We start from the raw sequence: 25911 nt of genomic DNA on the forward strand, positions 1-25911 counted from the left end.
CCCTCAGCAGGTCACAGCGTACAAGAAGGCGCCCGCCACCACCGACTCATAGAACATCCTCAACATCCTTGTACAGACATTGAATGATCTCAGCCTTCTGAGGAAGTAGAGTCGGCTCTGGCCCTTCTTGTACAGTGCCTCTGCGTGTTTTGAACCGTTCAGTTTGTTGTCGATGTGCACACCGAGGTATTTGTACTCCTCAACCATGTCCACATCGACTCCCCTGATGGAAACGGGGGTCACAGGTGCACTCCTCCTCCTCCCCAGCTCCACCACCTATACATATTATTACTGCTATCAGGGCAGGAAGCTCACTTCTTCCACCCAGCATTCCCTGGCTACTTTCACGACCAAATGGTCCATTGGTGTTTGCCTGCCAACAGTGAAGTAAACTAATTTACCAGCCACAGTTAAAGGACGTTTTCAATTTCCCTGCCTTTGACTGCTGTCAATCAGTCCTTTTTCTACTTGGGGAGATAAATGATGGGATAAACGTAACATTTTAAATAAAGATGACAAAAACAAATTATAAATATAAAAATAAATGTATTTTTTAAATAAGAAAATAAGAAATCAATTAGATAAATAGTTTCTAGAGTCTTGCGGAAAACCTACCGTCACTGTTGCCTCGGTTGACCACGTCGGGGGAGGGGCTGTGCTGTGAGCGTGAGCCAAAGGAGTCCAGACTGGAAAACAACCATTGAGAATCCTCTCATTATACACAATATTTACTATAACCTCTATGTGGGCTTTGTATTCTCTGGAGTTGTTTTAACTTAAAGGGGCACTTCACTAAAAGAAACAATACTGATAATCCTTGTGTTGTGTTAATTACAGCTCAATGAAATGATAAGGTATTGATTTTTTTTCTACATAATTTCATGGTGCTGTAATTAACACAGCACAAGGATTATCAGTATTGTTTTTTTTAGTGAAGTGCCCCTTTAAGTTAAAACAACTTGGGGATTCAATGTCCCCAATGACATCACTGGTGGACATATTCAAACAAATTTACTCTCAATAACTGTCAAACAAAATTAATGTGTGCAAAACTGATTAGAGCCTTTGAATGTGTGTGAGATTATGTGCAAAATAAGTCAGCATTGTTTTTTGGTGAAGTGCCCCTTTAAAAAAATAAAGGTTAAGAAATAATAAAAGAGATATTCAATATGCATGTCTTATGTATGTCCATAAGAACCAGTATTCAAAGTAAAATGTCCAAAATGTCAACAATTCATGTTGTGACTCTTGCGTGCGTGCGTGCGTGCGTGCGTGCGTGCGTGCGTGCGTGCGTGTGTGTGCGTCTGTGGCTGTGCGTGCGTGTGTGTGTGTATTTCCATGGGAACAAATGTGAGTATGTGTGTGTGTGTGTTGGCAGACATGTCTCACCTGTCTAAGGAGTTATCTCTGGTGTGTCTTGGTGGTGACAGAGACTCGCTCCTCTCAGACTCCCAGCAGTCATAGCCGCTGTCCCGCACACTGCGCTTCTGAGGACTGTCCCCTCCATCCTCAGTCTCCTGCACACACACACACACATATGCATGAACAACACGTAAGCAAACAAGCAAATATGCAAAAAACAACTGAAGAACACAAAAGTAGCAATGATGTTTAAAGATAGTCATGCCCTGGGTAGATAAATCCGTCCGTGAGGCTCTGAAAGTGCGCACATCAGCCTACAACACCGGGCTGGTGACAGGCAACATGGAAGAACACAAGACGGCAAGATACAACATCAGGAGAGCAGTAATAGAGGCAAAACGGCGTTACAGGGATAAAGTTGAACTTCAGTTTGAACAGGCTGACTCTAGAGGTATGTGGCAGGGCCTCAGAACAATGACAGACTACAAAGGCACCTCCCTCAAACTGAACAGTGACATCTCCTTAGCAAATGATCTCAATTCCTTCTATGCGAGGTTTGAGGCTGTGAATAACAACACCAGCCTACAAACCACGGCAATGGGGGGGGGGGGGGGGGGGGGGGGGTCTGCTGATGGAGACTCAGTGTTCAGGGTAACAGAGCATGAGGTGAGGCGGACCTTTAAAAAAGTGAATATCAGGAAGGCAGCAGGACCGGACAGCATCCCCGGCCGCGTCCTAAAAGTCTGTGCCGACCAACTGGCCCCGGTATTCACTGACATCTTCAACCTGTCCTTGGAACAGGCTGTCATCCCCACCTGTCTGAAGAAGTCCACCATCATCCCTGTACCCAAAAAATCTACGCCCGCTTGCCTCAACGACTACCGCCCTGTAGCCCTCACCTCCATAGCCATGAAGTGCTTTGAGAAGCTAGTGAAGGGCTACATCTGTTCCTCCCTCCCCATCAACCTGGACCCCCTGCAATTTGCATATCGCCCCAACAGGTCCACGGAGGACGCCATAGCCCATGTGCTGCACACAGCAGCATCACACCTGGACAAGAGGCAGGGGAACTATGTGAGAATGCTGTTCATCGACTACAGCTCAGCATTCAATACCATAGTCCCCTCCAAACTCATAGCCAAGCTCAGGGACCTGGGCTTGAACTATGACCTCTGCCAGTGGGTCTTGGACTTCCTGACGGGCAGACCCCAGGTGGTAAGAGCAGGCAACTGCACCTCCTCATCCATCACGCTCAACATAGGGGCCCCCCAGGGCTGTGTTCTGAGCCCCCTCCTCTACTCCCTGTACACACATGACTGCGTGGCACAGCGGAACAACAACACAATCATCAAATTTGCTGATGACACAGTAGTGGTGGGCCTGATCTCTGCCAACGATGAGAGGGCCTACCTGGAAGAGGTAGAGAATCTGTCACAGTGGTGTCAGGAGAACTGCCTCTCCCTGAACGTCAGCAAAACAAAAGAGATGATTGTGGACTTCAGGAGGTCGGGGTCAAGGACTACAGCCCCCTCAGCATCGACGGGGCACCGGTTGAGAGAGTGAACAGTTTCAAGTACCTCGGAGCCCAGATATCCGAGGACTTGACATGGACCACACACATTGACAGTGTTGTGAAGAAGGCACGACAACGCCTCTACTTCCTCAGGCGCCTAAGGAAGTTCCAAGTCAGTCAGAAGATCCTTAGGAACTTCTACTCATGTACAATAGAGAGCATCCTGACTGGCAACATCATCTCCTGGTTTGGGAATAGCACTGCACAAGACCGTAGCAGACTACAAAGAGTGACACGTTCAGCCGAACGCACAATTGGAGGGGGGCTTCCCACCCTCCAGAACATTTACAACAAGCGGTGCAGGGGGAAGGCTAAGAGAATCATCAAGGACTCCAGCCACCCGAACAACTGCCTCTTTGAACTGCTGCGGTCAGGCAAGCGATACCGGAGTCTTAAGGCGAGCACAGAAAGACTCAGAAGAAGCTTCTATCCCCAGGCCATCAGGCTGCTAAACGAACAATAAACATTATGCAACAACCATCAAATGCACACAGCACACACACCCACACGCACACACTCACTTAAACAAACAACACACTGCAGCACCCACTCTCCACACTTTAGATCACACAAACACACTTTATATTTATTGATAAAGGATTTGCACTACAACTCGTACACCTACTGTAAATTGTACCTAAATTGCACCTCATCCCATTTCTGCCTTGCACTATATAGTATTGTATATTAGTACACTGCATAGTATTGTATATTATATGGTAACTCAGTTACGTCTATTCTGCATCGAACATTGTACATATGTCTATACTGAACACTGTGACCTAATTTTTTACTTCTAATTTACATGCTATACTATGTTATTTTATTTCATACTTATCTTGTCTTGCACAGTCTCTGGAGCGTAACAGTAAGAAACATTTTGTATAAAAGTATTCTGTACTTCTGTATGACAACTATTAAAGAAACTTGAGAATGTATCAGTGGAGAGAGACATTTAAGAACAGAGACCAACAGAGAGAGAGAGAGAGAGGTATCTCTAGAGAATGAATCAGAGTGTATTTTTGTTGAGCTTGAGAATATTTTTTGAAAAAGGTTCAGCTTGGCCCATTCATTTTGTTATGGAACAAATACTGGACACCATGAGCGAACCATAGGTATCTCTCTTTCAGTCTTTCTTTCTCAGACACACCCACCCACCTGTTTCTCTCTCTCTTGCTGTTTCTCTCTCTCTTGCTCTCTCTCTCTCTCTCTCTCTCTCTCTCTCTCTCTCTCTCTCTCTCTCTCTCTCTCTCCACCGCACTGGAGACCACCTTTTCAAGTGGACGTGGGCACTGTTCATTGATCCGTGCCAGGCTACGGTACACAGTGTTGCAAAATACACGTACTAGATTGGATGTCGTGGGAAATAAATTATATTCAGCACCTTTCACAGTAAGTTAGACATGTTTGATATCAATACGGTAATTCTTCTTTGTCTTTTGGTGTTTGCGTGGCTTGATGTGAGCTCGCCCCCCCTTTCATTTGCACAACAAAAGGCTTGTTAAAACTCAACCTCCTTCTCTCTCTGTGTGTTTCCTCTCACCGTCCTCATCTGAGCGAGCAGCCCTTCGAACTCCTTGAGGTTGAGTGTAGGGCCACTGTAGGAGGCACAGCCACAGGCAGCTTTCCCCAGCCAATACACTGTGTTCAAGACCTGTCGGACACAAACCAATAAAATGTGTTCAACACCTGTCAGACACAAACCAATACACTGTGTTCAAGACCTGTGAGACACAAACCAATACGTGTTACATAGTAGTGTTGTGTCGGTCGCAAACGAACCGGCTCTTAGAGGCGGCTCTTTGAAGTGAACGATGGGAGCCGATAATAATTTTATTTATTTGCACGTGATTGGTCAATAATGTGTGTTGGCGTCTGTGTGTCCACACTGAGCAGAAGGGTGAGGGGCGGGAGGGAGACGAGAGCGAGAGAGAGAACATGCACTAGTGCTACAGACAGTTTGGGAGTAGGTCCTCGGCTGAGAAAGTGCCGGTCGACTTTGGATTGGTCTCTCTGTATTCAGGAGACTCAGGCGTATAAAAAAGTCTATTGGATCATGTCTTCAGCACCCCACAGCCGTAGCTACGACCACTTAAGTCAAGGCTCTAATCAACATTCATTAATTTTATCCCCCTGTGCTCTCCCATGAGCTGAAAATACTGTAAGTGTTGCGGCGGTCTATACACTGTGTTAAACACATTTGAGACACAAACCAATACACTGTGTTCAACACCTGTGAGACACAAACCAATACACTGTGTGACAAAATAAGCATTTAACCACCAACAATGGTTGTACTTGCCAATACTTAACCTTTCCTACCCCTTACCTTAACCTAACCCTACCCATAACCACTGGTCTTCTTTGCCTATCCTTCACCAGGCCCCGACAAGGTGTCCTGACACATTTATGACAAAATAGGACCTATAGAAAAGATATTATGAGGGCCGACGTTCGACTCTACTGGTTAAAATTGCTTACTCGTGAGTAGTACGTTCGTTGATAAAGACAAATAATGTCCACAGCCGCTCCAGTGTAAAACAAAGATATCCAAATGGGTTATTTCTCTTCCACAGCGAAGTCTTTCTTTACAGAAGTGGTCCTAAATCTATTTTCCTAAATATTCACGTCACTACTACAAGGTAAGAAAACTGTATTTTCCCAGTCTCCAAAATCACCGCAGACTCGACACATGAAAATTCCTCCACACTGGAAAGCCGAAAATCTATGTTGTTTAGTCTATCTGTTCAGTACCGCTCAGCACGGTTTCAAGATGCACACTGACCTTGCTGAATACACAAATGTTCTAGAAGGTTCGGTCATGACATCACCACAAATGTTCTACAATGTTCGATGTTCTAGAATGTTCGGCTATGACTGAATGAATGAATGAAAACTTTATTTAACAGATTGCAGAATGGGTACAATACAGTACGGCTCAATACATACAATTGTTAAGGGGATGCAGACCTGAGAAAGACGTTTGTCTTGTTTCCATCAGGGTCCCCCATTTTCAATTCATATAGACATTTATGACATACACAACATACATGACATTTATGGCATAGGGACATAGGTATTTAGTACTGATACATTTGTGACATAAACAGTATTCAAATATACAGTACTGTTACCCCTAGATCCTGACAGAGTATATACATATGATGGGGAGGGGACTGTACATTAGGAGGGGGTGGGTGGGTGGGAGAGAAATATACATACGGCGGGGAGGGAATATATACATGCGGTGGGGAGGAGACTGTCTATTAGGAGGTGGTGGGGGTTTTGGGCATTTACGGTGGCCAGTTTCGAATTGCAGCCTCCCGTAGGTGCTCTTTAAGAGCGGTTTTGAATGTGGGTAGTGATTCACATTCCTTTACAGCTTTGGGTAGGGCGTTCCACATTGTTGTGGCATAATTGCGAAACGTGTTTAGTCCCTTGTTTGAGCCGAATCTGGGTTTTACATGATTTGTTGAGCTTCCTCTGGTGTAGTGGTTGTGGTATTCACTGACCTTTGGGAAGTATTTTGACATGTACATGGGTACCCCGGTCGTATAGTGTATCTTGTAGACCAGGCCCATTGCAAGTTGCTGTACTCTGTCGTCTACTCTAAGCCATCCTAGGTTGTCAAAGTGGGCAGGGGTGAGGTGGGTTCTGGGGTTCAGGTCAAGTAGTAGTCTGACCAGTTTGTTTTGTGATGTTTGTAATTTTGTTTTAAGCGCCTTTGAGGTGCTTTGGTACCATGAGGTGCACGCATAGTCGTAGTACCCTTGACATCACCACAAATGTTCTAGAATGTTCGATGTGCTAGAATGTTCGGCTATGACATCATCACAAATGTTCTAGAATGTTCGATGTTCTAGAATGTTCGGCTATGACATCATCACAAATGTTCTAGAATGTTCAATGTTCTAGAATGTTCGGCTATGAAATCATCACAAATGTTCTAGAATGTTCGACCATGACATCATACTGTGACATCACAAATGTTCTAGAATGTTCTATTATGACAAATACGACGGTTCAATGACTTTATCTAAATCCAATCAATATTAAACATTCATATAATACAATAACCTAAATATATAGCTTTGGCTCCTACATCGGCCCCTAATTGTCCTTCTAATCTAGAGACAATTACTAACTACTAAAAAACAAGGAGCTAAACCAATCACTATTTTAACTGATAAGTGTCTCTGCTGCTGGATAACAAATACCTGGTGCCAGAGGTCACTACTACATGGCACCCCGTAGGAGTACAGTCTTTACCACCGCCTCATGCAGCTTCTTCTTCACAAAGATCTCGAGCTCTGCTTCCTTTATATTCTCCACAGTGAGGTTGGTCTTCCTCTCGACGCGTGGTCAGCAGAATTTGTTGCAGTATTTACATACCGCCACTGTCCTACTTCTGACAGCTTCAAGATGGTCTCCACTCGAATCGCTACGAAGGTGCGAAATCTACTGGTTCTGTTTGCGATGTATTTGAGCATAGTGGTGCTGTCGGACCAGAACACAGATTTGTTTAGTTGGAGCTCCAGCTCGGATATCAAGGTCCTGTCCATGCGCGCTGCCATGGTAGCGGCTGCTAGCTCCATGCGCGGGATAGTGAGGGGCTTGGGCGGGGCCACTCTCGCCTTTGCCATGACGAAGGCAACATAAAGCTTGTTGTCATCACTCTTCTGTAGCAGATAGCTGTAGTTGAGAGCTTGCTGTGCTTGCTGTTTACTCTTCTGCTGTTCGGCATCTTGAAGACTGCGTTCCTCACTGGTAGGCCGATGCTGTAGTGTCCCTATGTAAGTTTCACGGACTGCGAGACCAGTTCCAGAAACTGGATGTCGTCCCTCGACTTCTCAAACCGGTCGTCTTGACACTCTGGGAAGTCGTTCTTGAACTGTTGACTCCAAAGTTCATCTAGCGTGGCCACGGATGTGCGGTTGGACGTGACTTGTATGAGTCCACTGGTAGTTTCATGGCCATCTTCTCCTCTGAGGGGGCCATTGACGAACCAGCCCAATCGCGTTTTCACCGCGTACGGCCCTTCTTTCACGCTGGATACCACCTGCCATGGTTCCATTGCCTTGGGTATGTCAGTCCCGATGAGAAGGCCTATCTCCGCCTGGATCTTCGGTATTTGCACTTCACTGAGATAGGGCCACTTATTGACTTCCTCTTGCAGTGGGATGTTCTGTTTACGAGCAGGTATTGACTTCTGAGAGAAGGTGTTGAGTAGCTCTAGGAAGTTGTCACTATCCAAGCTACAGACTTCTAAACCAGTTGGTTAAAAACACTGACATTAAAGCAAGGAAATTAAGAATAATAGAGACTTACGTTCTTTAGTTTTCTGTTGCAGTCGGAGTCCCTGGGGAGAGAAAGAGAGAGAGAATGAATGAGAGAAGGGAGTATGTTGCTGTCATGTGATACCTTATTAAAATAGACACACAAACCCAAGAGTCAACACACACCAGGCCACGTGAGCGGATCGGCGCGGCCGAGAAATCCGCTCTTCGCTCTTTAAAGCTTGGTCCGCTCCGCTAATCGCTCATGTTGACCCCGCCCCCAAGTCGCTCTCCGCTCGCTCCCCACTCACCTTGAATCGAGCGATCCCCGCTCCCCGCGCCAGATCGCTCGGCAGTTTTTCTTTTTCTTTTTTGGAGCATGGTGTAAATGAGCTCAAACTACAACAGTCTACACCCCCTGGGCCCCTTAACAATCGTTTGTATTGAGCCGCATTGTAATTGTAGCCATTCTGCAATGTTAAATAACGTTGTTTATCCATTCACTAGCTCTAGTAAGCGATGATAGGCTAGCCGAGCCACAATGCTATGGTCGCTGCCATTAACGTTAGCATGTAAGCTAACGTCAACAACAATGGCGTCGATACTTTTTCTAACAGGAGTGAGTGTGGGCGTCATAGATATCTATGGTGGGCGTCTCTACAGTGACGAAGCCTGAACCCTTCTCATTGGTTGAAAATGGCCTTCATGTTTGTACATCGCCATCTGTTGCTTTGGCATTGTACTGCATGTATATATTACATCAACAGTGTTAAACCACTGTGAGCGGCCTGGAGTGGATTGGAGCGGAGGAGAACTCTCGCTCCGGACGTCGCGCCGACTCATTTTAAAACCCACTCCTCGCTCACGTCAAAACCGCCCGCTCCGCGCCCCGCGCCGCTCACGCTCCGATCCGCTCACATGGCCTGACACACACACACATGCACACGCATTTACGTGAGATTGGCCCGTGTGGAGGTGTCCTGTAGATCCCCCGGGTCAAACAGCTGGGAGCCCTTTAGGCCCAACTCCTCACAGCCCCTCAGGAAGACGGACAAGTTGTCCTGCACACAGACAGAACAGACACAGTGTGAGGCCTCAGTCTGGAGCATAATCAGTATGATGTATCAGATGGATTATTGGTCCAGAGCTGGGGTCAGCTCACTTACTTATATTGTATTATTGATTGATTGAAAACCTTTATTTATCCCAGAGGGGAGATTCAGATGTCCATCACAGCATAACAGCAATTTAAAAACAGTTACCGGTAGTAGAAACAGTTAATACATAACATACACTTATTTAGTATGTGTTAAAAATAAAGATGGACAAATACATAGGGTTAAAAAGAAGAGCTAAAATAGTAATAATTATGGTTTTGTATTGGTCATATTGTATTATGGCTCTGTTTTGGTCATAATGTATTAGTACCATGGTTCTGTCTGAGTCGTATTGTATTAGTAACATGGTTCTGTCTAGGTCATATTGTATTAGTAACATGATACTATGGTATATTGTATTAGTAACATCATGTTTCTGTGTTGATCATATTGTATTAGTAATATGGTTCTGTGTTGATCATATTGTATTAGTAACATGGTTTTGTGTTGATCATATTGTATTAATAACATCATGTTTCTATGTTGACCATATTGTATTAGTAATATGGTTCTGTGTTGATCATATTGTATTAGTAACGTGGTTTTGTGTTGATCATATTGTATTAATAACATCATGTTATCATGTTTCTATGTTTATCTATTGTATTAGTAATATGGTTCTGTGTTGATCATATTGTATTAGTAACATGGTTCTGTGTTGATCATATTGTATTAGTAACGTGGTTTTGTGTTGATCATATTGTATTAGTAATATGGTTCTGTGTTGATCATATTGTATTATTAACGTGGTTTTGTGTTGATCCTATTGTATTAGTAACATGGTTCTGTGTTGATCATATTGTATTATTAACGTGGTTTTGTGTTGATCCTATTGTATTAGTAACATGGTTCTGTGTTGATCCTATTGTATTAGTAACATGGTTATGTGTTGATCCTATTGTATTAGTAACATGGTTCCGTGTTGATCATATTGTATTAGTAACATGGTTCCGTGTTAATCATATTGTATTAGTAACATGGTTCCGTGTTGATCATATTGTATTAGTAACATGGTACTATGGTATATTGTATTAGTAACATCATATTTATGTGTTGATCATATTGTATTAGTAACATGGTTCCGTGTTGATCATATTGTATTAGTAACATGGTTCCGTGTTGATCATATTGTATGATAACGTGGTTCTATGTTGATCCTATTATATTAGTATCATGGTTCTGTGTTGATCCTATTGTATTAGTAACATGGTACTATGGTATATTGTATTAGTAACATCATATTTATGTGTTGATTATATTGTATTAGTAACATGGTACTATGGTATATTGTATTAGTAACATCATATTTATGTGTTGATCATATTGTATTAGTAACATGGTACTATGGTATATTGTATTAGTAACATCATATTTATGTGTTGATCATATTGTATCAGTGAGATGCTTCTTACCAGCCCAGCGATGGGGGCGGGAAGTCTGTTGATCTTCTTGACGAGCCCTGGTCTGATGGCATTCAGCAGCCTGCATTGACGAGCAAGAGAGAAATCAAACCAGGAGAAAACCACAGAATCTTTAATGAATCTTAACTCATTCACGGCCAACCACGACTATAGTCGGGTTATCTCGCCAACCGTTGAGTGCCAAAACCAGAGTATAGTCGGGTTTTCGATCGTTTTTTCTTTTATTCGATTTTAATATCCTATACACTCTCACGGACCTCGGTGTTACCATTGGAACTCATTCTGAGACCCTGAGAGTGGCCGAATCCTATATATATAGGGTATCGCCTACCCTTTGAAACCTTATTTCACACTGTGTGTTACATTGTATATGGTGCGGGCGGAGAATTTAGACCAAGCCAAGTGAATCGCTTCATCCGAGGACTTTGGAACGCGTTCAGCACACTTCATCCATATTTTGTGCCAGTTCATGTCAGGGACCCGATGGACATCAATACGGGAAATCGCAATCAGACAATTGGAATTTTTTTTTTGGGATACCTCCTAGTAAAGGTAAGGGTTGATTGATTGATTGAACATTTTATTAACAGATTGCAGAATGGGTACAATACAGTAGCTACAGCTCAATACCCACGATTGTTAAGGGGATGCAGACCAGAGAAAGACTTTCGTCTTGTTTACATCAGGGTCCCCCATTTTCAATTCATCTTAAAAGAGGACTATATGACATCAAACCTACTTTGATCCAACAATGATTTCACATCGATCGCAACGATCATATGTCACATACTCCAAAACGTATATGCCGTTGCTGACGATCAGAGCATCACACAACGTCAAATGTTCCAGAATGGAGGGGAATTGATGTCACAGACTCACTCGCATAATAGGATGCCATTCTCCAATCCGCTGCGGAAGTCCTTGTCTCCAAAACTCCGCCCGGTCACCGCCTGTTGGATAAATAGCAGGAGATGTTATGGAGGTGGATTGGGACAAGACATATAGTTGGTCTATCAATTCCAAACAACACCATATCATCTTATTAATGACCTCTTGATTGAATGATCTACCTGAGTACAGGACAGGAAGGCCTTACAGAGAGTGGTGCGCTAAGCAGAGCATACTACAGGTATTGCACTACCACCCCTGCAGGATATAACAGGAGGTGCCAATCCAGAGCCTGCAGAATAATGAAAGACCCCCACCACGCCAACAACAGCCTGTTCAAGCTGCTGCAGTCAGGCAAGCGCCTATGCACACACGCAGCAAGAACAGAGCGACTAAGGCTCAGCTTCTTCCCCCAGGCCATCAGAACATTGGACACTGAACTCTCCACTCACAAGTACACATGCGCACACACATGTGACATACACACACAACACACATTCTGCATTCGCTCACACACAAACGGTCACTTTAAACACAATGGAAAGGACATTTTAAATAAATGGGGAAAATAAAGGTCACTTTAAGGAAAGAACTGATGTGGTTCTTGTATAGTATAGTTTAGAAATAGCAAGTATAGCATAAGGATATAGAGTAAAAACTGTATATTGTATAGTAGTGTACATAGGACCCAGTGCCTTAATTCGTAGCTAACATTGTATTGCATTATCTCAGGACTTTAACATGTCTATTTTATCATGCCTATTTTATGTCTATTTTATTACCTGTTTATTATGTCTATTTTATAATTTAGTATTATTGCACAATAAAAGCGGGCATGGCCACCCGCATTTCACTGTATGCCCTAGTATGTTTGTGACATATAAACCTCTTGAATCTTCCCGGTTCAATTCCGGCTCCTCCTGGCAGTGTGTCAAAGTGTCCTTGAGCAAGACACTTAACCCCTAACTGCTCCCAATCAGGCATAAATTGTAAAGCACTTTGGATAAAAGCGCTATATAAATGCAGTCCATTTATACCCCGTGTAGCTAAATGGGTAGAGTACTACAGGTGTGGTAGGGTAAACGTCCCTAAAGCCCACGTACCACCCCCCCACCCAATGTACAGTTTCTTCCCCCTCAAATGTATATATTTTCTTTTATGTATGTTTTATGTATATATTGTCTTTTATTTTACACTACTGTATATTTGTATATCTTGTATGTCATAAATGTCTGGATGTAACAGTACTGTATATCTGTATGTCGTGTATGTCATAAATGTCATGATGAATTGAAAATGGGGGACCCTGACGTAAACAAGTCGAAAGTCTTTCTGGTCTGCATCCCCTTAACAATTGTGTGTATTGAGCCGTACTGTATTGTACCCATTCTGCAATCTGTTAATACAATTTTCAATCAATGAATCACCATATAAGCCACTTGCTGTTGCGACTCCCATCTCGTCACAACTCGTCAAGCCTAATCAGACGCAATCCTAAACAGCTGGGCGCACTCTGAGACAGAGACACCTGCCGCATAAGAAGCCTGACAGTCCATCACTCAGTGCTTGATCATACTGATCATGGTAAATGGCTGCTTTTTTATATAGCACTTTTATCCAAAGCGCTTTACAATTTGTTACTCACATTTTACCCATTCACTCACACATTCACACACACATTCACACACCGACGGCGGAGGCAACCATGCAAGGTGCCCACCTGCTCATCGGGAGCAATTAGGGGTTAAGTGCTCAAGGACACATCGACACGCTGCCCGGGAGGAGCGGGAATGGAACCGGGAACCTCCGGATTGCCAGACGACTGCTCTACCTCCCGAGCCACTGTCGCCCCCCCCACTGATCACTTGTGGTTAGTCAAACCTAAAGTATATTCAAGTCTTAGCATATTTCTCTCGTGTTGAAAACTAACCTGGCTTCGTTATTTTGTTTTCCCAGTGTTTCGTTATTTTGTTTCTCTAACCAGTGTTATTTTCCTCCCCTCTCCACCAAGGATACCCTCTGTTGGCGCAGCAGCCATTACCAGCAAAGGTCTAGATAGCCTTGGACTAATACTATGGAGGAATAAAAGACGTCACACACTTGCATGTAGTTCACATCATGACACCGACTGAATCTCACGAGTGAGCCAGCAATGATCCCTTTATTAGCACCAACTGTGTTAGTACAACCTCTACTGATTGTGATTGACAGATGACTGATATGATGTCAGCATAAGAGCATTCAAGAGATGAATCGTTCACAACAGTTCAACACCCTCCCCTGACCGACCTTTCCATCACAGTCGAGAATGCAGCTGTGACTGCGTCCCCGACCGCCAAGAACCTTGGTGTTGTCCTTGACGACCAGTTGAACTTCTCCGCTCACATCGCAGCAACAACCAGAACCTGCAGATTCCTCCTGAGCAACGTCAGAAGGATCCGCCCCTTCCTGACAAAAGAAGCCACCCAACTCCTCGTCCCATCAACAGTCATCTCCCGCCTCGACTACTGCAACGCGCTGCTTGCTGGCCTCCCGGCCACTGCCACCAAGCCTCTTCAACTCATTCAGAATGCAGTGGCCCGCCTGATCTCAAACCTACCGAAGTCAGCCCATGTCACCCCACTTCTCAGGGACCTGCACTGGCTCCCCATTGCCGCACGAATCCGCTTCAAGGCCCTCGACCTGGCATATCGTGCGGTGAAGGGAATGGCTCCCGCCTACCTCCGGTCAATGGTCTCTAACTATACACCCTCAAGACCCCTACGCTCTGCATCTTCGAGCCGTCTCAGACCTACTCCTATCCGAGCTCCGGGAGGGTCATCAAAGAGAAGTCGCCTATTCTCTGTCCTTGCCCCACAATGGTGAAACGAACTTCTCACCACAGTTAGGACAGCCGAAACCCATCCAATATTTCGCCGTTGACTAAAGATGCACTTCTTCAATCATTATCTGAAAAAATATATATAATAATAAATAAATAACTCTAACTCTAACTAACCTTACTGTCATGCACTTGTCCTAATATACTAACCTACACTGTAGCACTCAACACTTTGATGAACATTGTTACTCAGCTGATAGAGTTGTACCCTTCCTGCTGTCTTGTAAGTCGCTTTGGATAAAAGCGTTCAGACAAATGTAAATGTAAATGGTTACCCCCTCCCCCTGCAATCACTGTGTCGCTCCCTGCTCTCTCTCTCTCTCTCCCACTCGCATCTCTGGACTTGTCCCCCTTTCCTCATGGATGGACTCACTCCCTGGATAAACCCCCCTCCCTCTGCTATTACTGGTTAGTACACGCAAACGAACAACAGCCCTGCGCATCTACATATTACACCACATTAGTTTTACACGCTAGACACACGCACCCATACACATACGGTAAATTGTTACACACACTTCATTCACATTTTCGCCGCTGGAATCCACACACTCCCCTCCATGTAGGTCCCGTTAGTATAGGTTCGTTTTTCCCCCTGTATTCTATTTAATTAAATCTGGTTTATTTTATGCATCAGTCCCCTGTGTCTGTCTGTTCTGGGGTGCTGCCACATTTGACTACTTTGTTCGACCGTAACACTTGCAACTTCTGAGTCAAAAGAAAAAAGAAAAAATGCATAATCATTTTGTGCAGTGTAATATTCCTTCCAATGAAGCTGCATCTTACCTACATGACAGTTTTTTTGTAAGCCAATCAGATTAACTGACCTTGAGTTATTGAAGCACACATGTGACATGTGCCAGGCCAGCTCAGCTGTGAAGAAGTTGCATTAAAAAAAAATAAGGGGGATCCTCAATAGAACACTTTTTCTACATATTTCTGTTTTTGGTAAGTACTCATTTGTAAAAAAAAATATATATAATAATAATAAATTAGGATTGATGTTTTGAATAAGACATATGTTAGAATATTACTTAAGTATTAATATGGTTAGTTCATTAATATTGAGTTTTAGCATGCTATCTAACTGACCACATGGTGCTAGCATACAGTAAGTAGCTGGCTGCATAGTATGGTTCATTGCAATGGCATAAAGCATGATACACATGCAAAGTTAACATTTGTAGTTTATATTATTATACAGTTCAATGGTCAATGAATGTGCATATTTATCTTAATCTCTTTGTAAATTAACATTTTGATCAGGTGGTCACTAGCGAAAATCGGAACTGTTTGGGGTGGATGTAAATGGACATAGTTAATTACTTCTCTGCATGATACATTTTTACTTTTTATGTTATGTTAGTACACCATATAGATGTATCTCATATCATTGTTTTTTTTTTTTTTTTTTTTTTTTTACATGTCATGTATGTTGAATGAAATATTCTGTATTTTATCCATTACATCACTGGTGTTCCCTTTAAGCCCAGTTGACTGTGTCTCAATGGGGATGTTCTCCCTTGTGACATTTTAACCGTTTTCCCTTCTAATTTTGTCCTTGCCTGATAAATTCAGATCCATAATTCAGATAATTAATACCCATATTCAGTGATAGTGCATAGGGCCATTCATTCTGGATAGGCCCATATATCCTATCCTAACATTAGCAATAGCCAATGTGTTCATCTTTACTTTTCAGAGCAGATGACTAAAACATGGGAAAACTACAGTTTGTAGCAATAGGTAGCCTATGAGGTTAAGCAGGCCTAGTTATGTGTTTAGCTACTGTATGTGATGATCTAATGTGTAATGTCCAAGACTAATATAATAATGCTTTGTCATTCCTCAAGAATTGGCCTAAAAATCTAATAAATGTTAGTTTAATTGTACATCATGAAATTGAGTCATTTATCCATGGAACATTAATACTGAACCAGCGAATTGTCAGTCAGTCTTCATAAATCTTGGCTGGACCAGAAATGTTGGGCGATTTCAAATGCCAGCAGTACGCCATATGATAGATAGACAAAATTACAAGACATATTGAAAGATCAAGTATTGAAGAGTAATTACCACCATAGTTTTGATTTTGATTGTGTTGACAACACAGCAAATAGGCTGGTCACGCCTATTTCAAATACCATTTACAGGCCATAGGATAAGAGTGGAGACAAAATGAAAATAGCTATTGAGAGGCAAGGGATTACAGATTTGAATAGATACAGTTTGTATTGTTACATTTAAAATATATATGTATATATTGTGGCAGATATCACCCCCCGTCCCATGGCTATGTGAAGGATGGGATATACTACTGCCACGGGAGGAGTGGAAGCAATTAGGCAGCTGATTAGGACTGATATACACACCTGTGCACAATTAGATCACCCACATCCCACACGCACACACACCAGACACACATATAAAACACTAGTACAGATAGAGTTTAGTTGAGAGGAGGTGAGGTAAGAGCTAAGTACGAAGAGAAAGAGATTGTTGTTGACTGAGTTGTGTAAGGTGAGAGGTAGTGAGAGGAGAGGTGAAGGCGAGAACGTGTTCATTGTGTACTGGACCCTAGACTGGCTGAGAAACCCCCTTGTGTGTGCTGACCCTGGACCGGAAGACTACCATGAGTATTGAGCAATCCCTTTTTTTGTACGAGGGCCTGTTTTTGACCTCGGACTGTATTACGACCATTCTAATTGCCCATCAGACTATATTCTGCCCTAATCAATAAATATTCTTTATTGATTGATATTGCACTTGTGTGGACGGTTGAATTAGTTTGTTTTGATTGATCACTACTTTCACCGGGTGTGAGGGGGTACGCCGCTTATTAGACAGGACGCAGTTGTTTAGGGGGGTTACACGGTACTGATGAGTATTTGTCATTATAAAATCCTGCATGACTACTGTACCTGTTCCTAGGTTAGTAAATCCTAAGGCCCTGCCTACTGCATTCCTACCCCTTACGTCTAGCAACGCGGCCACTACAGTTGGGGGTTCGGTGGGACTTAGCTCCTCCGTGTCCCTACTATCCGGTGTTCGTACAATCTCACCCTCACTAAGAGGAGGTACTCCACCCTGCTACATATAGAACCAAAGACAAACCAAATCTTCATCTTCAATGAGATAGTAATATAACAGGTAATAAGGAAAAGAGATAATGAGGCTGAGGAAGACTGTTGGCTGCTTGACTTGAACCTCATGTTTATCCCCATTAAGCCACGTACTGTAGTGCATGAGGATCAGGATTACATTAGACGCTACTTTGACATCAGATCATATCTGAATTTAGTTCACATTGTGTCACAAATTAACCTGGTGTAGTCTGACTGTTTGTTACTGTGTTAATGTTAATGCTAACACAAGCAATAGCCTGAGAAGTACGTTTATCATTCTTGTTTCCATATTGCTCTGTATTTTTTGTGATGAATCAGGCAACATGCAGGGTTCAGCCCGGGAACCGAGATGACTCATCTATTCTATTCTGCTGACTCATGTATTACTTTTCTTGTCATCTGGAGAAATAGGCCTGTGACCCATTTTACATCCCAACCTATAGTTGAAGGACACAAGGGTGCATCACTGTATTAGAGCTACTGCTCACCAATATTTAAGTTGTTGATTCATTCAACGATTATTGTATTGATTAATCTGTGCATCTAAACAATACATTTCCATCCCCCAAAAAACAGACAATTGAACATTTAAGTTTCCTTGGGTTTTATTTCTTCCACGAATGCACACCAAAATCGAGCTGAAGCACTCATTTGAACAGGGTCTTTCTACAGCAGTTTTGCAGCATCTAAGTCTAGACACCCCTACACTGTATAGCAGAGATATGTGTATGTATCCAAGTCTAGACACCCCTACACTGTATAGCAGATATATATATATATATCTAAGTCTAGACACCGCTACACTGTATATCAGAGATATGTATCTAAGTCTAGACACCCCTACACTGTATATCAGAGATATGTATCCAAGTCTAGACACCCCTACACTGTATATCAGAGATATGTATATGTCTATATAACCTACACTGTATAGCAGAGATATGTAAGTCAGTCTAGATACCCTACACTGTATAGCAGAGATATGTAAGTCTAGATACCATAAACTGTATAGCAGAGATATGTATCGAAGTCTAGACACCCCTACACTGTATAGCAGATAATGTACTGTATCTACCCCTGATGCTAGTACTGTATCTACCCCTGATGCTAAAACACCATCACTTTAGGACTGTACTGTATAGGAGCGTGTTTCACTGTCTTTCTGTCAGAGGAACCATGCACTGCCCAGGTCACCCTTCCCCCAACATTTAGTTTCAGAAGGATCTAATTTAGAGTGACCCCACACCACCAAGGCAATGACATACTGGCTTGTGGCCTAGTTCCATTCTTCCAAGATGTTCTCACGTGCTTGATATAGATTATGCATGCAGTGGAAGTTCAGACAGACACAATGGTATTATCCAAACAGTCCTTCAATGCTTCCCATCGGCTCATGAATCTAACATTTGCTTAACCTACAAAGGCTGGTGGATTACAAAAGGTCAATCACATCTAAATCCCATCACCTGGAAAGGACAATGGGGGTCTGCACTTGCAGACTCATTTTCATCTAAAAGGTTGTTTATAAAACGATCCTTTACCGCAACCCTAGTCCTACTGTAAGCCTTCCCACTACCTACAAATTAAATAAAAATACAATTAAAAAGATCTTTCCAGGCAGTGGGATCTAGCCACAACCTTTCCAAAATTCACCAGCCTCTTTTACTATTTAATGAGCCAAACTGATATTTAGAAATACAAAAGGAGGAACCCCAATATAATATGTGGTTACTGGTTACCTGCCAAAGTGGCTAGTGGAGTTGATACCTTTCCCAGCCAAACTGTAGCAAAATCTACTAGCATTTGGCTGGTGTTTTCCACTCAGTGTCCCAGACATAGATTTAGCTTTGGCGGCGCACCACAATATCAGACAGGCCCACCACAAATAGCAAATAACAACACATTAACAATGTCTCTCGTCGGGGGGGCGGAGCCAGGCGTTCATGGAGTAGGTCACGTTTTCACGGGAGCTCCCTATTATTGTGCGAAATACACTTGTCACCCCACTAGTCTTTATTTTATTTTTATTTTTTATTGGTCCTTTTGTTGAGTGGTCGAGTATCCACTACTTTCGTCGACCTTTTTTCAATTTTCACGATGACAATGAGTACCAGAGCCTCGAGTACCCCAGCCGGCAAAATGACATCGGGCGCATCCACGCTGTCGCCAGAAATTAGTGAAATTCTCTCGGTCGTGACCAAACTCCATGAGGGCTTTGAGGAACGCTTCGCTGAGGCACAAAAGAAAGCGCAGGCGGAGCTGTTTGATTCCTTTCATCGGGTAATATCGGAGGAAATCAGGCTGGCGGTCGCCCCGATGAGAGAAGAGATGGAGTCGTTGCACGCTAACACCGCGGCAAATGCTATCGAGCTAGCCTCGCTAACGACAGAGGCCTCTCGACAGAGCGAGAAGGTGGCGGGTCTTGAGAGCTCCCTGCGGGATACGCAGGCTGACGTTTCCCAACTACAGTCTGTGATTATGGAGATGCAGTCCCAGGAGAGACGATACAACATCAGGATTGTCGGTGTACCGGAGGGCAGTGAGGGAGGAGGACGTCTTTCGGAGAGCGTGCCGGAGCTACTGCAGAAGATACTGGGGAAGGAAGTCCTCTCCGACCCTCCTGTGTGTGAAACGGCCTACAGAGCGGGCAAGGCCAGTCCTGGTGTGAGCAGGGGGCCGAGGCCTATCATTGTAAAGCTAAACAGGCTACAACAGAGAGAGCTCATCATGCGGTCGGCCCGTGCCAGGAGGGGGGAACTCGCTATCGGCAATCACAAAGTGGCCATTTTCGAGGACTTCACACCGGAGGTTCAAGCGGAGAGAAGCAAATACAAAGTGGTCATGGCCAAGCTATGGGATCTGGGCATGAGGCCTACACTATTTTCCCCCGCAAGATTGTCTGTGCTGTGCAAGGGCGATGACCGTCGCTCATTTTGGACGTTGGCCAGGGCGGAGGAATATCTAGGGGGGTTAGCCGTGACGGTGGCTTGATAGCTATGTCGGGTGAGTGACTTGATGTGTTGGACCTAGATACATTGACAGGGCGGACTACTCACAATTGCTGGTTGTCATGCCTAATGACTTCGGTGACTTGCTAAATGCTGACCTCATGGTCGTACGTGTGCGTCGCCTTTATGATAGCTAGCGAGTTAGCTGGACAATGCTCATTTCAGATGCGGGCGTACGGGCTGGTTTCATCACTAGCTTGCGCGCTAGCATCGAACTAACTAGCAGGCTACGGCTATCGCCCGCATCGAGACATTCGAGAACCGATAATGTTTGCGTATGCACAATTCAACGGTGATCGGGTCCTTATCTTACTTCTTATATGCTTTAATTTGTATTTCCAGGCTGTTTTGAGCTTTGGGCTCCAGTAGTATAAGGTCGGTTGAGTATATATATGCAATTTGTGATAACAGGTTGTGTCAGGTATAGCTTATTATTATCACCGGGTTAATGAAGGTGTTTAATTCTATTCTTACATAGGTTATGTCATTCCAGCCGTTGTGCCTGACCAGAGGAGCTGCTACATGCTTGCACTTAGTCCATAACCCCTTTTTCCTTTTTTTCTCATTGTCGCTGTTTAAATAACATCTACTTGCGCAATCTAACTGTGACCCGATCCTGCCTTAGTCTATCTGCTGGTATGCTTTGGTTTGATTTTGTTTTGAATTTTCCTTTATCCATTTATGCTATAACGTTGCGACATTAATACGCAGACTCTGTAGTAGATGGTTACAGGGCTGATGTTGACATTCGAAACCCGATAATGTTTGCGTATGCACAATTCAACGGTGATCTGGTCGCCTATTGCTTAATAACAGCGCAGCAGTGCTGCTTTTGCTTCCGCGTTTTCCCTGATTGGCTGCGCCATGCCCCGCGGTCCTGCGGTCCGTTGTTGACGAGTTCGAATCCCATCAAAAAGAAAATTCTTAACGTGATTTTTTTTTAACATGTATTCTTTTGCCGGTTAAGGTTAGGCATGGTTAAGGTTAAGGTTAAGGTTAGGCATTGTTTCGGAGTTGGTTAAGGTTAGAACGGTTAAGTTTAGGCGCTGTTAAGGAGCTGGTTAAGGTTAGAGTTTGTCTTAGAGACAGCCTATTTCCGCACTGCCGCTCTCCCGCGTTGCCGCGGTCACATGGTCAAATTGTCACATTCTTGCACTGCTGCGCTGTTAAAAAGCAACACGCGATCTGGTCCTTTTCTTACTTCTTGTTTGCTTTAATTTTTATTTCCAGGCTGTTTTGAGCTTTGGGCACCAGTAGTAGAAGGTCGGTTGAGTATATATATGCAATATGTGATAACAGGTTGTGTCAGGTATAGCTTATTATTATCCCCGGGTTAATGAAGGTGTTTAATTCTATTCTTACATAGGTTATGTCATTACAGCCGTTGTGCCTGACCAGAGGGGCTGTTACTGTTACATGCTTGCACTTAGTCCATAACCCCTTTTTCCTTTTCTTCTCATTGTCGCTGTTTAAATGGCATCTATTTGCGCAATTTAATTGTGACCCGATCCTACCTTAGTCTAGCTGCTGGTAGGCTTTAATTTAATTTTGTTTTGAATTTTCCTTTATCCATTTATGCTATAAAGTTGCGACATTAATACGCAGACTCGGAAGTAGATGGTTACAGGTCTGATGTTGAGCTATTATATAGTAATGGCTAATTTTTCCATTATAGTTGTCTCATGTTAGGGCCACGGTGGTTTTCGACCGATATCTTTATTGAATTTAATTTTTATTTGTATTTGTGTTTAGTGGACTAGTGGGGGTTGATCAGGGGGTTATCTCGAGCCTCAGCCTGGCTGCACTGGTATGTTCTCTACGCATTTAGACAATTTTGACCATGGCTAAATTGAATATTTTAATTTGGAACGCTGGGGGTCTTAACGCCCCACACAAGCGTGCCAGTGTCCTTTGGTTATTGAAGAGAAGAAATATTGACATTGCTCTCCTTAGTGAGACGCATTTATTGGTGGGTGATGTGTCAAGGCTGGCAAATCGACAATATCACGTTATCTCCTCATCCTCAGCCGATGATAAGACGAAAGGAGTCGTCATAGTTACAAGACGTAACCTTGATATCAAGGTCCTGGACGTGTGGTCGGACACGGAGGGAAGGATTACTATAGCAAAAGTTGAGTTCTCTCATAGGAAGATGGCAATAATAGCATTGTATGCTCCTAACACATTTGATTCAGCGTTCTATAATACAATCACGAAGAATATGTTGGAACTTACTGGATACGCTCTCATTGTGGGTGGCGATTTTAATGCGTGCTGGGATGCGGAGATGGATAGGTCCGGGTCCTCTGAAACGAGCGACCAAAAACGGTCCTCTAAGGCCCTTAGGATGTGGGCCCAGGACACGGGGCTCGCAGACCTATGGCGCTTATCCAATCCCACCCTCAAGGATTACTCTCACCTGTCAGCCAGACACAAAACCTTCTCTCGAATAGACTATGCATTCGCGTCCCCTAATATGTTTGATCGTTTCGATGTCTCATTGGTTCCCTTGGCTCTCTCAGACCACAAGGGGATTTTCCTTACGGCAACCTTTGGCAGGCTCTCCGCGAGAGCTCCCAGATGGCGTTTTAATTCAACCTTGCTAAAGAACGATGATTTATGTTCTGAGTTCAGGAGTAAACTAGCTGAATTCTTGCAGATCAACGTTGGCACAGTCGAAGACCCTAGGGTCCTGTGGAACGCATTGAAAGGATTTATCAGGGGTCATGTCACACTTTTCGCCTCCAATTTGCACAAATCCCGGTCAAAAAAGCTAGAAGGACTGGAAACATTATATGCGGACCTATACGCATCCTTGCAAACTAACTATAGTGAACGACTAAACACACAACGTAAGATAGTCAAGAAAGAAATAAACTCCATACTTAAACAACAGTCTGAGTTCTTGATACATAGGACAAGACAAAATTACTACTTAGGTTACTACTAGGTGGTCGTCCCTTCCTAACTCTTTACAAGCCCGGGCTTCCATAATCAAAATGAACGTCCTGCCTAGGATAAATTTTGTTAGCTCAATGCTCCCCCTGCCCCCTCCAATAGACCACTGGCGCAAGGTACAATCGATGGTATCTAAGTTTATCTGGAATAACAAACGCCCTAGAATCAAAAGAGCTACTACTCAACGTAGGAAACAAGATGGGGGCCTCGCAATCCCTGATTTTAAGCTTTATTTCTGGTCCTTTTCACTGAGACCTCTGATGTGCTGGCTAGACCCTGTAGATGCTGTATCTTGGCGCTCCTTAGAAGCGGCGGCGGTCTCACCGCTAAGATTGCAGGATGTGGTGTACTCCACTGTCCCTATTTCGAAATGCCGACTGAGGTATGGACCGATCATAACTCACGTGATCCAGACGTGGCGTAATGTACAGAAGTCGTGTGGGGTTAAATGCCCATGGCACCTGGACTCTCCAATTTTTAATAACCAGCAATTACTTATTGGGCACAAGCCGGTTAATATTCCTCAATGGCAAAGGAGGGGAGTTCATACTCTGGAGGATATTTATGATAAGAACGGCCTCCGTGCGTTTCAGGACTTAAGATAATTTTATGACCTTCCCGGCGAGTCCTTCTTTCTTTACCTTCAACTAAGGTCAGCGCTGAGGGCGCATGGCGTGCCGTGGGCTCAGGCTCTGCAACCACACCCCTTTCTCAGGCTCATAGTGGACAGGATGACCTCCAGAGGGTTTGTCTCAGACTTTTATACGCTATTAATTCAATCCACGTATAAAAATGTATCATTGGATACAATCTGGCGTGTGGATATCCCGGAGTTGGACCCCGAGTTTGATTGGGATGATGTTTGGGCAAATGTGGCATTGTCTTCCCGCAACCCCAATCACCAGCAGATTAATTTTAATTATATTCATAGGACCTATCTTACACCTAGGAAGTTATTTGCTATGGGACTGATAGCCGACTCTCGGTGCACTTTGTGCTCTCAAAAGGCCACTGGCACTTATATGCATACAGGGTACAAATTAGTCACACGCCGACCGCCACAGGCTTGTAGATTTAATGTTTGGCCGTCATAAATTAAGGCCTGGGCGCCATCTGGCGGCCAACAAAATCCACTGCATGCGTCGGCTAGAGCTGCCGCGATCGCTGTTGCATCACGCTCACCGCAGAGTTAGGCTGAATACCGCGTCACCGCTGTTTTTTATCATAATAATAAAGTTGGCTTGCGGCTCTGCAGATATACCCTACTCGGTTCCAAGCGACCCTATTGGTCCAGCCTGGCTCTGCGGCTCTGCAGATACCCCCTACTCGACGCGTCACACTTTGTAGCCTCTGAACAGAACGCCGCGCCGCCATCTTTACTGCCTCGCTAAGGATGCATTTCATTCAGGATTTGTTTGCGACAGAACCAAGTGCAATAAACAAAAAAGAATGGATTCACTGTGTATTCTGCCTTATTTATTGATGAAACAACCGACATCAACCCAATTTACCACGAGCGGAGAGTTTAGTGTCACAACAAGATCGCTGATGTGTTAAGTTTGTTGTTGTTATTAGCCTAATACTACAGTCAGCCGATATAGAGAGGTAACGTTAAACCCGGGTTTGCTTGGTAGAATACACAATGAGAGGTAACGTTAGCGTTGGCAGAATAGACGCAACGAGAGTCTGGTTAATGTTGTTATTGATTGATTGATTGAAACTGTGTTAAACTCTGGCTTGCTGCAAGCCCTCGGACATCTATGCCCACGGAGCGCTGCACAGATGTCCGCCAGGGTGGCAGCCACACATAATAATAATAATAATAATAGATTGGATTTGTAATGCACTTTTTGTTCACTGGGATCCCAAAGTGCTACACTACATGGTTAAAACAGTTAAAAAATAGAAATAAAATGTGTGTCCCGACCCCACTTCTATGTTTCAATAAATTATTTGCATTTAAAACTATTAACACTGACTCATTCCTTCAGTTCACTCAAAATTATGCTAATATTCCTTATGTTGTTTATGATATTAATTGAAAATAGCATATGAGAGTATTATATGTAATAATAACACATGGCGATATACTAAAAAGCTATTTATAATTTTTGGCTAGTAAAAAATCTGCCCGGCTGGTACTTTTAAAAATCTACCAGCCAAATGGCTGGTGAGTCAAAAAGTTAAGTTTGTTCCCTGTATGCATATGTATTGGGATTGCCCACCAGTGGCCCGTTTCTGGAGGTCAATAACGGACAAACT

The 25911-nt window shown here is 43.6% G+C and overlaps 1 protein-coding gene across 1 annotated transcript in view; it reads right to left on the minus strand.

Moving 5' to 3' along the window:
* LOC311231676 (LIM and calponin homology domains-containing protein 1-like) overlaps nt 1-25911 on the minus strand; it is a gene marked incomplete at its 5' end in the record, with an annotated part of 132518 nt that overhangs the window by 59062 nt on the left and 47545 nt on the right. The window contains 7 exons of the mRNA XM_084318304.1: nt 616-686; nt 1390-1517; nt 4479-4589; nt 8264-8294; nt 9166-9272; nt 10781-10850; nt 11669-11739. Coding sequence (XP_084174430.1) covers nt 616-686; nt 1390-1517; nt 4479-4589; nt 8264-8294; nt 9166-9272; nt 10781-10850; nt 11669-11739 — 589 coding nt within the window. The remainder of the gene's footprint in view (nt 1-615; nt 687-1389; nt 1518-4478; nt 4590-8263; nt 8295-9165; nt 9273-10780; nt 10851-11668; nt 11740-25911) is intronic.

This window comes from Notolepis coatsorum (assembly GCF_963971535.1).
Source record: "Notolepis coatsorum genome assembly, chromosome: 7".
Classification (NCBI taxonomy): domain Eukaryota; kingdom Metazoa; phylum Chordata; class Actinopteri; order Aulopiformes; family Paralepididae; genus Notolepis; species Notolepis coatsorum.